The sequence below is a fragment of the Periplaneta americana genome, chromosome 13 (assembly GCF_040183065.1).
Source record: "Periplaneta americana isolate PAMFEO1 chromosome 13, P.americana_PAMFEO1_priV1, whole genome shotgun sequence".
Taxonomy (NCBI): Eukaryota; Metazoa; Arthropoda; class Insecta; order Blattodea; family Blattidae; genus Periplaneta; species Periplaneta americana.
This window is the reverse complement of record NC_091129.1, coordinates 49,873,802-49,888,368: the sequence shown is the minus strand read 5'-3', so window position 1 is coordinate 49,888,368 and position 14,567 is coordinate 49,873,802. Positions and strand designations below refer to the sequence as shown.

The window sequence follows — 14,567 nt, the reverse complement described above, 5'->3', positions numbered from 1 at the left end:
GGCACAAAAATTGATCCCATGGCATGACAAATGCCTCAATTCCCGTGAGGGATATGGTGACAAATAATGCAACAATTGTTGTATCTGTTTCAATAAATCTTTTCACACAATTGTCCTTTTTTCTGTAACCGGCCCAAGGGAAAATCACATTCTAGACGGCCTTGTAATTGCGGTCGAGTGGCCAAAATTTGTATAAGCAGTTCTTTTGACATTATTAACAAGGTGGAAGAAAAAAAATAACATTTTATCTCCCTCCATCAGAATGTTTGCTTGTAAGATCACACCATATACGAGCCAGGCTCTTACGTTAGTGGCTAGAAACATTTTTTGTTGTATACTTTTGAATTTATACTCACTTTGCTTACTAGCGAAATAAATAATAAAGAAATAAATACTCAAATTTATTGTACATTTCGTCCTATGAGTTGAGGTTCAAACTTCATTAGCACTTTTGAATACGATTGCTGCGATTCTGAAGGTAGAACTCATTTACATTTCTCGGCTTCTACCCTTAGTATATTAGGTTGAAGTAATCTATTTCAGTATCTTCATCGTCGTCAATTTTGTACAGTACAGAATACTTTCAAATGCTGTTGAGTTTAGCATTACTTTGCTCTTATTTTCATTATGTTTTATGTATGTCGCAGTTGCTTTGTTATTGCGTCTTGTTTAATCAAGTTCCTCTACTACAAAATTTCCTGCATATGATCCACCACTATCCTAGATTACATTCAATCACATATCCTAATATATTTCTCCTATCATCTATATCTTTCCATATCTTCCAATTACCTAAAGTTAAACCCTATTTCTGTCTATTTCTTCCTCCATCCTTTCTGATGTACAGTATTTTCAACTCTTTACCTTCTTTATCTCCCCTCAATCCCATTCCCAAATACTATGCAATACTGTCTACCTTTCTCTTATATAGAAACATTCTCGTTTACATCTACTCATCCATCTCTACTACTATCATTGTCATCTTTCATTACTGTTATCCCTAATTTTCTGTTTATCTTAAAACCTTTTTATCTCTGACTAGTATTCACTAATTCTTCTACTTTCTCACCTACATTATCGTATTATATTACAGTATTTGTCTCATTTATTGTTCTAATGTTCTAATGTTTGTAATACATGCTTTCTATTACTTTTTCAATTCACTTATCACTTTTTCACTTTATTGGATAACTTTTACGGTTCACTCTCACTACTTGCACTCACTTTCTACCTCCTCACTTCCCATATTCTTCCTCTCTCAATTACATGCAACCCTGAATATTATTTACTTACTATTTCCAACTCTTATTAGCCTCATTACCTTTACTGCTTTTCTTCTCATTGATTTATTTTATTCAACTTCTCATTAACACTTCACTACTTATTCCTCTATATTATTCACAGTTCAACTTCAGTTACACTAAATGATCTAATCCTCAAATTTTGGCCGCATCTAGTACCACAGACTGTCAGATTTCTCCTCTAGTTCACTTATTACACTTCACACGTCTTTGTTTGCACTACCTAGTTTCTTTAGCTATCACAAAGCTTTCTGAACTTCTATACAAGTTTCCTCTAGTTTTTCGCACATCTTTAGTACCCTATCAATATCTCCCACGTTGCTGGACTTCGATCATCTGCGCTCTCGTTCTCTGTTATATTCTCGACTTCTTTCTTCTCTTCGTCGCACTCCCTTTCATAACTTACACTCAGACTTGTACTCGCAAAGACTCCTTTCCTTATACTCTCCATATTCACCTTAGATAATTCTCCTATTATTTCCAACCCTGGATTCCTCTCCCTCTTTTTCCTTCTTTTTTCCTCTATTATCCCGTTACTTGATACATATCCATCAGTAGCTCCCCCTTCTTCACTAGACTCATTCATCATTACTAGACATCGGATTTTTAGGCACTAAAAATTGCAGTTTTAGGCGCCTAAAATAAGCTCAAAATTTGTAAAATTAGGCTCTATTTTAATGAAAATAGGCATTTTAGGCACATCAAGGTATCATACTTATTTCTTTCACTGAAATTTTTAGTTATACACTAAAATACGCACAAAAAAGTATGTTTAAACATTAAAAAAGAATACTATATTATATTTATAAACAGAGCTGCACAAATTTAATATATTGAAACTAATGAAATAATGATTATTGATATCAAGATTACTCATTTTAAGTTATTGAAATTCAGTTCCATGCTCAGACTTTATTATAATTATCTGCACAGTACACCACCAGAATTTTTTCTAAATTCTCCACAGTTAACCTTTGCCTTTTGTCACTGAGAATCATTTTGAAAGCAGAAAAACTTCTTTCAACCGAAACTGATGTGAGAGGCGCAAATTTTAAATTAGGTACAATAGAAACATCAATACTCACTGGAACATTTACACTTTCCCCCGATATCACTCGATACTTTTTCCAACAATGAAAATCCTACATTCTTATTTAATACGTTGTCCCACTTATTTTTAACTTTTTTCCCAGTTTCTCCCAAAGCAGAATGTATGTTCACTTGAGCTTCCTTTACTATTGCTATTTGGCTACAAAGAGATTGTTTTTCACGTTCTAATTGTTCAATGCTTGCAGGTATGAAAGAAAAGTTTGATGTTATGTAGGCAATATCGTTTTTCACTCGTGAGTCATTCAGACAATCTTTCACTGCTTTCACACACGCTGCACTATCGGTTTCAGGTAATTTATCAATAACTGTGACCACTTCTTTAAAATACTTAGAATAATACACCACTGACTGAATCCAGGTTCCCCATCGTGTAACAACCGGCTGAGGTGGGAGTGGGATATCTGGAAAGTTGTCTCTGAATATTGAAATCCTGGATGGGGCTTTACAAAAACATTTTTTTGTGTTAGAAATAAACGAATTGACAAGAGGAAATTCATTCCGGATTGTTTCAGAAACGCTGTGAAGGCCATGTGCTACACAGGTTACATGCGTGAGGTTAGGATAAAATGTTTTAAGAAGTGGAGCTGCAGCAACCATGTATGAGGCAGCATCGGTACAAAACAACAGAACTTTAGAATCGTCTATATTACCTGAGTATAAAGACTGTAGGCCTTTATTTACAAAATAAGCAATGGCTTGGCTATTCACTTTCGAAAGTTCCTTAACACATACGAGGTGTGGAATCGAAGGTCCATCAGGACTAAGTTTTCCTACTACCATATTTGCTATATACCTATTCATAGGATCTGAGGTTTCATCCACAGAGACCCATATGTAAGAATCACCTATATCCTCCCGAATGGAAGCTAAAGTTTCATTGTATATTCTGTCTAAGTAATTTTTTCTTAGGGTCGACTCAGATGGGATATTTTGTTTGCAGTATTTTTGTAAAAACTGTCTTAAAACCGGATTTTCAATTGCATTCCAGGGAATGTTAGCAGCAACAAACGCTCTGGTTAAATCAGCATAGAAATTGTTGCTGAGATTGGATGAAGTAGGCTGTGTTAGTAAAGTTTGTTGCAGTTGATTTTTCTGCTGAGCTTTAGCCTTATGAGCCGCTCCTTGCACATGCTGCTTTAGGTGGCACCTCTTTTCTTGCGAAATCTAAAAATGTAAAGTATACTGAATTAAAATAAAATCCTAATTGTTGTATTGCCGTATTTCTATCACAAAGTTAGTGGGTTCGAACAATCAACATTTTAATGACCTGCAAATACTTTAACTATCGGAATTTAAAAGGTTAAAGTGTAGTGGTCTTAAAAAGAATTATACCTCAGGATAGCTCAGTCAATGTATAAATATTATAGGCCTACTCATTAAAATTAATAGAACTTATATATTTCAACTACTGTTACATACCTGTTTGCTACAAATCTTGCAGAATATTATTTTTCCATCATAAGTGAATTCTGAATATTCTGTTAGCCATTGCCGGATCAATGTAGATTTTGCACTTATATTTTTCGGCATTATCGCGTTAAACTTCACAGGAAAACGTCCTACCGCTCAAAACTTCTCAACACAAATAAGGTGAGGGAAAGAGCAACTGTTAACGAGCATTCAAATGAACCGTTGTTATTGAGATTCAATTGGACAAAAATACAAAGTTCCACTTATTGTTGCATTTCCTGGTAGTGTTAACACTAGGAGGGCCATTCTTTTAAATATTTTGTAACGGTTTACCCTACTAATTCGCAGTTTTACGACTTTTCATAAATATTTCAAAAACACTGTTTCTCCAAAAATTGTGATTTTATGACACTCTGAAGGGCAGTACAGCTAATCGGTTTCAGACCGAAAACAGTCATTTTTATAGTATAGTATATCTCTGAATCGGTAGCAGCACATGTTGTGATTGTTGCCTGCTTCAAAACTAAGGTTGGTTCTTTGTCGGCATTTATGCCTCCAAACATGTTAAATTCGGTGAAATCTATTGCGAGTGTCGTGAGATTCAAAACATTTTGTTTCCTTTATCAATGGTTTCATGGCCGGTGTGAAGCAAACTTTCCACTTTTTAAATGCCTTAAATTTCGCAGTGAATGCATGTATAAATTATAAAAAGTAAGAGTAAAATGCGAAACTTTACAGTGAGTTAGGCATTTTTAGGCGAATATTAACAAATTAGGCTCTAATAAGCGTTTTAGGGCATTTTAGGGCACTATAAAACTCTTTGAATACCTTTCAATTTCCATGAAACACAAATATTAATAATTATTTTTACTTTTCTCCTAAAGAAACAAAATAGGCATTTGCCCTAGAATCCGATGTCTGATCATTACACATATTAAACCTTTCTTTCTCTTATCATTCGTATACTTCTTTGCCGCTGTATGATTTATGCCACTCTTCTTTGAAGTGTGCTTCTCATTGTCTGCTAGCTTGGTAAAATTTTGCTTGGTGATCCGCTTTCTTGCTCCCTGGTTCGATTCTTCTTTCTGCGTGTATCGCCTTCTTGCTCCGACTCCTGATTCATAATTTTTCGCTCCATGCTTCACTTCACGTTCGGATTGTAACAGCTATTTCGTCCCTGTACTCGGTATTAAATCAAACCATTGCTTTTCCAACATTTCTTGACTTTCCATATTGTTTTGCGAAATTTTTACTCTCTTTAATTTGTACCTTGCACATCCCCTGATCCACTATATATTCTACATAAACTCCAATGTTGTCTTTTGAATGTATTTTTTTCTTCTGAATGCATGGGGCAGCTCCATACATTAACGTGAATACAAGGCTACTTTGCGCACTTTGCGCTGAGTGTAACGCAAATTCTACCTATATTGCTATTGTTCTGTCTTATTTCATATTATCTCATTTCTACTTGTTGCTGCATTTTCCACATACTCCTATCAAACACAGTCTCTTGTATAGAAAGTATGACAGAGTCGAAGTGTCGGATACGAAGGGGAGATATCTTGCTAGTCAATTTACCCCTGTTTAGTTAAATTAATCCGCCATAAAGTTTGTCCTACACAAAGCGCATTAATTTAGCGCAATATCAAGTAGTTTTGGGTTCTTTCCACTCATATATATATATATATATATATATATATATATATATATATATATATATGTTTTAGAACCATGCACGCATTCCAAGCACACTTTGGTGTTGAGACTTCGAATTGACATCACTACAACCAAAACAAATAATAGACATGAATTCAAAATATACAGGAAACCCACCACAACTGCAACACACATACACAATTCATCAAACCATCCTATACAACATAAAAATGCAGCCTTCCGTACAATGACACATAGATTAATTAACATACCAATGAACAATGGCAACTATACAGAAGAACTAAACACAATAAAATATAGAGGAAACCCGGGCAAAGCGGATAAGCTAAGAATAAACAATGCCACAGGCCATATTTTGGTGCTCCCGAAATAAAAAACTTCATGACTTTGGTTGTGACACATGTTGTCCACATATCTACAAAACAGCAATTCGTTTCCCGTACCTAGGGACAGTGATATGATTTGAAAAAGAAAATATAGTTAATTATTCGCTTTGCCCGGGTACCCGGGAAAAGCGAATAATTAACCCGGGCAAAGTGAATATCCCTATAACATTTTCACCTTTCAATTTAATTTCTATTCACTGATAATAAAAATAAATCAACACATAAACATGATGTTAATGAGTGTAATTGATGTAGTGAATATTTCGTAAATCTCTGAAGATGCCGACATCACAGATGTGGTTGATTCTGAGTGAGCATTAACTATTTCTTCAGCCGGTGAAGAAGCTGGCACCGCAGAATTTGTTAAATGTGAGCCAGCTGTCGTTTCGCTGATTTCTATCTCAAGTGGGCGATCTGTAAGTTCACCTGGAGCAAACTCTTCATCAACAAACACATTATGGTTGTATGGGCAGATAGCAGAACCACTGATTGGAACATTTTATTTCTTCAAGTGCTTTCTTCATGGCTTCTTCAGACCATTTGGCTTGCTCCGTCTTCCTCTTGAAAAATTAAACCATCTGAAAACACATTACGACCTTTTAAGTAAAAAATAAGATCAATGTTGCTCATTTATAATTTAATTAGTGTGACTTAATGCCTCCACTATGTAAAATGATCTAACACGCTTTATTACAATAGACAAATATATACAAAAATACAGCTGACACTTATATAATGGATAAGTTATCCACTTTGCCCTATTCACTTTGCCCGCAGACGCCACTTCGTTTTTCATTTAAGGTATACAAACATGAACGTCAATAATCTTCTTCGTAAGTACGGCATTTTAGAACTAATTCTATCGCCTATATATTACTATCACATAACAAAGAGTTTCTGTAGTACTGTATGTTGTACATATGTTTCTCTTACCTTGAAATATTTTAAGAAAACAGTCAATTTTCTTCAAACACACGCTGACTTCTTCTCTTACTAGATGGAATGACGACAAGTCAGTTCCAGCAGCAAAATCTGGTAGGGATTCTTCCCCGACATATCAGAAAGCGCTACCTGTTGGCGTTTCTAAGAAATATGCATTATTCTCTTTGCCCGGGTTATTTGGTTTGCCCGGGTCTCCCCTTTAGCACAAGACAATGGATATAACCCTAACATGATAGACACACTAATAAAAAATCCAAAACAAAAACAGAACAAACCAACACAAACACCACATGAGAATAAATACGTAACATTAACATATCACAATACCAATACTCTCAAAATTGCAACTTCATTCAGAAAACTAAAATACAAGATAGCATACAAAACAAATAACACAACACAGAAATATCTAAATAATCACATCAAACATTCAAATAAATGTAATTCAACTGGTGTGTACAAACTAAAATGCAATAGTGGCCCACATTTTTACATAAGACAGACAGGAAGAACCTTTCAAACAAGATATAAAGAACACATTAAAGCTATAACCAAACCATACATCACATCAAATTACGCAGAACATATTATCAACAATAATCATGACTACAATAATGTAGAAACAGATATGGAAATTCTACACATCACACCAAAAAGTGCGCAGTTAAACATTTTAGAATAATATGAACTATACAAACATACAATAACACACCCGCAACATATACTTAATACACAATTACAGTTCAATACCCACACATTATTCAACATCATGATACATAGCACACAAACAACCACCCCCACCACAGGAACAACACACCACCACCCCTACAACTGACGAATGCAAATAGCAGTATGCAAGATCAACAGGAACATCAGTAGTTCGTAAGACACTGAAGATGACGCAGAACCGGCGTCGAAACGGGCCGTCTGTCTAAGATACATAACTTTTTTTTTTTTTAATTTTAACACTTTTAACGTGTCGTTAAACAATTTTAAGTGTTTTAAACAAAATGTTAACTTGAACCAGAATCAATGAGAAATGTAAACATAATACAATTGCTTTTAAAGATAGCTTGGGGAATTTGGTTTCTTGTAAGTTTACCGGTTACTAATTCAAAAATTAAAGTGGAAGGGAAATATTTCTAATTGGCTTAAAAATGCTTATAGTACGACAAAGGGAATTTTGTTTAATCATTAATTAGATCTGTATAATAAAAAATAACCTTTTCTTATTGCTGTGTTGACTGAATATTTAATTGAAATTAAATCATTTAGTTTAAAAATACTATTTTTAATTTTGTTCGTTACTTTAAAACTAAATAAGCATAACGTATTTTTATTTTTCCCATTAGAGTTTTAAATAGTTTACAATTTTGTTTCTATAATTTCACTTGGAATGGAATGGAATAGAATGGAACAAAATTGAATTTTCGTGAGGAGGACACTATGGACCAGCACTGCGACCTTTTACGATCTATTGTGCTAATCCTCAAGCTAGACGCATTCCCAATCTCACACCGGCTGACTACACAAAGTTTCGCTGCGTATCCAGGTTTCGAGCAGACCCCTCCACCTCGTACCTACGCCAGCTCCCTACGTGTGTCGCCAGCTGTTATAGGAATCTTCTAGTTTCTTTTTTGCTTAAACCATTCATAAATTTTGCTTTCTAGTTTATGACTGGTTGGTAATTTCATTGATTTTATCTTCTTCACATTCCCTTACGTGATTTTACTTCAGTTGTATGATGTGTTATTATTTTACGTTGTCTCTTGACTTTAAATACAGTGTCGGTACTGTGGTTATGTGAAACTGTTTAGCAATACTTACCGCACTTTCATCTTTGTGTATTTCCTTCAAAACTTCTGTCTTTTCCGCAACACTGAGACACACGCTTTTCTGTAACGAGTATAACGTATTACTGATCTACGGGTACTTGTAGGCTATGTACAGCGCGCCTACCTCACTTGCACCGATTCCATCCCGTTCCGAAAGCCAAGCAGTTGAGTGAAAGAATCGGAGCTCTACTGTACTGTAAAACAATGAATAGTAAAACATTAAATTAAGAACGTGACATACCAGTCTGTCTCTATCCCCTAAACTTGGTTAGATTTCCGGTTTTTATAATAATAGCTGCAACAATATTTCCATATCAATCAAATGTAACATTTAATAAAAGGACATTCTTGCAATGGCTTACTGCCTCCGCTTATAACCTAAAATGTCTAAGAACCTACAAGTCAAAATCTATATTCTGATGTGAGTTTAATCCACACAATAATTTACAATACTTTATTAATGCAGAAGAAAAGTGTAAGAGAGTATTTATTACAATTTTTTTTATTATGGTCTACGGATTTTCATATATACTGTACGATCTATCAACAAAGTCTGTACATGTTCGTAACAATGTATGATAAGATATACAGAATACAGAATATAATTACAACTATAGAAATAGAAATAAAATAATACAATCAATATAAAAAAGGAGATACAATAATATTAACAAAATTTGAGGACCGAATGAGCAGCGCTAGTGTACGGTCGCAGTTGAGATATATTATTAATAAGCATACAAGAGAATATACAAAGTAAAATAAAATAGAAACTAAAATTAAAACTACAGCTACAGTGAAATTATATAATATAATAGGCCTATATTAATATAAGAGGAATATAGAAAATGAAATAAAATAAAATAGGAAATAAAAATTAAAATAACAGCGGCAATGAATTTATATAATATAATATTAACATAGAGAAGAATAATATCGTACGTGAATAAAGTAGGACAATTTATAAAAACATATAAATTCCAAAATTATAGAATACAATAATATGATATAGGCTGATTAATTCATACACATATTGAAGACATTAACACGTTTGTAATTTTCTTGTTATATTTTAGTGGGTTACATGTTAAAAGTTCTGGGTGTAATTTAGCTAAAGAATTATACAAATGAGGGCCAAAATTAATGCTATGCTTTAGGCCAGCAGATATGAAACATTTAGGTTCTACTAATGTTGAATTATTATTTCGTCGTGTCATGATCAAAGAGAGCAGATGGGGTACGTTATCAATGGACACAAGTTTACTATACCGAGAGCTTTGACTACGTCACGAGGTGAGGGAAGGGGTCTTACCTACAAGGTACAGTCATTGTACGCACAGAGCTCTCTGATATTATATGTTGTGTCTTAGATAGTTTTCAATACCTGTGTATTTCCTGGAGTATTTGAATTTCCTGTCTTCTTCATATTCTTCGTTATTGGTCCTTCTACACTATTTCCTGTATTTACTTTTTTCCTATCGCAGTCCTTCTAATTAGTTCTACTTGTGTTTACCGTAAGTGCAAAGCATTTATTTGTCTTTACATTAGAACATAGTTTACGATATGCGGAAAAAAAAAGCCTCGGAATGTACAATTGCAGCGATTTGTTGAGGAGTTCGGATCGCAGCACTTTTCCTCGGATGGTGAAAAACTTACATGCATGGTTTGTAAAGTCGATCTACTGGGGAACAAGAGACACCATGTACAAAAACACTACAACTCTAAAAGACACGAGGAATGTTTTAAGTTGTTGGATTTGAAGAAAGTCGAAGCTATTCCCACGAGTTCAAACATGGAATGTGATTTTTACCAAGACTTGGGCCACATGTTTGTTAGGGCAAATATTCCATTTAAAAATCTGAAACACCCATGTGTCAGATCATTTTTGCAAAAATATACAGTAGAACGCTATCCCGACAATATACTCTGCGTACGGGTTATTTTGCAAAACGTTATGAAGATGTCTTACGTGAAATTAGAGAAACCTTAAAAGATGAAAAATTGTGGGTATCTATAGACGAAATGACAAATATTGCAAACAGATCCGTTGCTAATGTTATTGTTGGGGCACTTCAAACTGAAGATGTGGGCAAACTGTTTCTATTGATATCCGAATAGCTAGAGAAAGTAAATCATGTTACCATTGCAGCTCTGTTTGAAAAATCAATGCGATTATTGTGATCTGACGACTTGAAAGCAGAAAAGCTTAATGAAGTATATTGTCATGCACTGTAACAAATGCAGTCATGAAGAAGAGCAAAGTTGTACAAAGTAAAATAGTATGTTTTCTATGTTCTTGTATTTATATACAATATATTGTTCTTATGTAGCTAAATTAATATCATGTATCACAGAACTATGTATGTTGTAATTTTAATGTTAAATATAAACAATAGGTTATTTAATATTATGAAGTGAAATTACTGAATAGTAAAGATAATTTGCTGCAGGAACTGTACTCTAGTCGTCGTTATTGTAGCGACACGATGACATTCACCCCCTCCCTTCCTTGCTCCCTAATACATTACGATATAGTGCATGTAGCAGTTAACTCTACAGTTTACGTACACCAAATGCTCTCTCTGGTCATGATTATGTGCCTGTAATATAAACTTATTATGGTTTTTATGATAAAATTTTAACAGAGTATATTTATAGATTTGTTCAATATTAAATACATTAAATTCAGAATAAATTAATTTAGTTGGATAATCAAAACGTTTCTTCAAACAAATTTTAATTATTCGTTTTTGTAGTAAATTTAACGGACTAAGATTAATTTTTGTACTTCCACCCCCAAAAATAATACCATATTGAATGAAAGACTGAAAAATGGCCAAATAAACATTTCGTAGAACTCTAATGGGTAAGTAGCATCGAAGATTAACGAATTTATAAATTGTTTTACGAAGCCTCTTACAAAGATAAGTAATGTGATGAGGCCATTTTAAATTTTGATCAATAAGATACCCAGATATTTTACATATGTGGCTTCTTTCAATGGTGAACATTTACAACTTCTGGGATCTATTCAATTTTCACTGTTTATTATTAGTCTATATTCATCGCTAACTTTTAAATTTTGAACACTGTCAGTTGTTAACGAAAAGGGAACTAAGGTTGATTTAGATATATTTAAAGAAAGGAAGTTGGAATCAAGCCATTTTTTTAAACAATATTAGCACCTATATTAGCATTTATATATGCTTCTTGCCAAGAAAAACCACTGAAAATAATTACTGTATCATCAGCATATGAATATATAGATCCATTAAATTTTTCTAAATTTATATTTAGCAAATCATTAACATATATTAGAAATGAAATATATCCCAAAATTGTTCCTTGCGTACACCTATATCAATATATTTATATTCACTAAATTGATCTTCAATTTTGGTCATTTGTCTTTTGTTACTAAAATATGATTGGAATAATTTTAAAACTATACCTGTAACTCCAATAGTATCCCAAGCTTTTCCGCACCTCCCTTACACGAAGAGAGCAAGGTATTTGAAATAACCCAGTAAATTTTTATATATTTTCAGATATTTAAAGCAATTTTTTTTATTATCTAGTGCAGACCTGCAGAACTGTAGCTCCTCAGAGCGACTGCCTTCATACCCCTTCTATCACACCCACCTTTTCTACAGTGTGGACATAGCGTTCTAGTTGAGCTCGGCTGTATGAACATTCATTCTCGCAGCGGCAGGTATACAATACGCTATCAAGAATTAAAAATAAACAGATAATAAAATCCTTAGGAACATACCTTTGGAAAGCAAGAGAAAAACGAATGAGGGAAATAAATAAGTTAAAAGACATGTAAAATAAATTTTTAAATGTAGTGTCCATATAATGTAAGAAGATATATATATATATATATATATATATATATATATATATATATTGTATGTTGATAAGTGAGTGATAGTTATATGACCGGAGGTCAATGTTGTCATTCAAAATTGTGACGCACTGCAGCCAAATAAACAAATAAATAAATAAGTAAATAAATATATAAATAAATAAGTAAATGAATAAATAAATAAATAAGTAAAAATTAAATAAGTAAAAAATAAATAAATAAATAAATAAATAAGTAAGTAAATAAATAAATTTATTTTCCTCTTCCTGATCAGTTTCAGCATCATTCATTCTTCTCCCACTCTTTCCAACACAGCTTCATTTCTTATTTTGTCTGTCCACATCACACGCTCCATTCTTCTGCATATTCAGATTTCAAATGTTTCTATTCGCATGTTTCTACCCCATACAATGCCACACTCTATACAAAGCACTTCACTAGTCTCTTCCTTAGTTCTTTTTCCAGATGTCCGCAGAAGTTGCTCTTTTTTCTATTAAAAGCTTCCTTGGCCATTGCTATCCTCCTTTTGACTTCTTAGCAGCAGCTCATGTTACTGCTTACAGCCTACATCCCAAGTATTGAAGCTGTCTTCTTGGTCTACTGCCTCATTTAGAATTCGCAAGTTTATCTTCTGTATTTTTGTTGCTATGACCATGCCCTTCGTCTTATTTGCATTTATCTTCATCCCATAATGTTCACAGCTGTCATTTATCTCCAGTAGCATATCCGTTAGTATCATTTCCTCTTCTGCTAACAACGCCATATCATGAGCAAATCTTATGCACTTTATTCTTCTTCCTCCTACTACCACTCCTCCCATGTTCTGAAAAGAGTTCAGTTATACCTAAAAGTGATATTGTAGTGGTATTGTCTGAAAATAGTGTATATTTTATTTATTTAAAACTCATTGGAATTTATAGAATTTTAGATATACTGAATGGTTATTATTATTATTATTATTATTATTATTATTATTATTATTATTATTATTATTATTATTATTATTATTATTATTATTATGACACATCAACACGTCAGTTAGGATGCTCTGAAAACCATTTATATCACTTACTATGATATAAAAAGATGAGTTGCCTTAATTATCGTGTTTCAGGCACGGGCATGGCCAGCATCCCCGCCTGCGTCTACATCGCTGAAGTGTCGGATCACGCTTGGCGCGGCATGCTTGTCACGTGGCCCTCCATCGGCATCTCGGCCGGAATCCTGGTCGTCTACATCCTCGGCGCTCTGCTGAAGGATAACTGGCGTCTAGTGGCGGGCCTAAGCGCTGCGTTTCCCATCATCACGGGCGTCGCGACGCTATTGGTCCTCCGCGAGAGCCCGATGTGGTTAATGTCCAAGGGCCGCGATGCCGAGGCTGCGCGCTCCCTCCAGTGGCTGCGAAAGTCGGGTAGCAAGGACACGCCCGACAGCATCCAGATAGAACTGAACTCCTTGCGCGCAGAGCCGAACGCCGCCGACGGCACGGAGGCGTCGAATCAGACATCCGACAAACGCGGCGTCTGCGAGAGTTTAGCGTTGCTGAAAATGCCTCAAGCTTGGAAACCGCTCTTCATCCTGAACGGCTACTTCTTCTTCCAGCAGTTCTCCGGAATATACGTGGTGGTTTACTATGCGGTGGACATCATCTTGCAGGCAGGAGTGTCCATCGACGAGTACGTAGGCACGGTGCTGCTTGGCGTAGTGCAACTCCTGGCAGGCATCGGTGTTAGCTTCGCTCTTACCAGGTACACAACTCCTTCAAAATTTCTCTGCTAGCCAAATGAAGGAGATTATTTTAAATAAAGGAATTTAGCTGTTAATAAGGTTTTGTTTTTCTTTTCGGGAAGAAGGAAATTTCTAGTTCTAGTAGGTACTCTACTAAAATATTTATTCTGCTGCAGGAACCGATGTACCATTATCTTCGTATTAAAACTTATTCATAAAAGAAAATTTTTCCTTTACAGTACGATTGTCTTCGCATTAAATTCTTTGCAAATAATTTATAATACGCCACTGAATTCCCTCTTACTCG

At 34.4% G+C, this 14,567-nt stretch overlaps 1 protein-coding gene across 2 annotated transcripts in view; it reads left to right on the top strand.

The window, feature by feature from the left end:
• LOC138711874 (facilitated trehalose transporter Tret1-like) overlaps nucleotides 1–14,567 on the top strand; it is a 55,751-nt gene that overhangs the window by 25,582 nt on the left and 15,602 nt on the right. For both annotated transcript variants that reach the window (XM_069843137.1, XM_069843138.1), the window contains one exon: nucleotides 13,647–14,280. In XM_069843137.1, coding sequence (XP_069699238.1) covers nucleotides 13,647–14,280 — 634 coding nt within the window. The remainder of the gene's footprint in view (nucleotides 1–13,646; nucleotides 14,281–14,567) is intronic.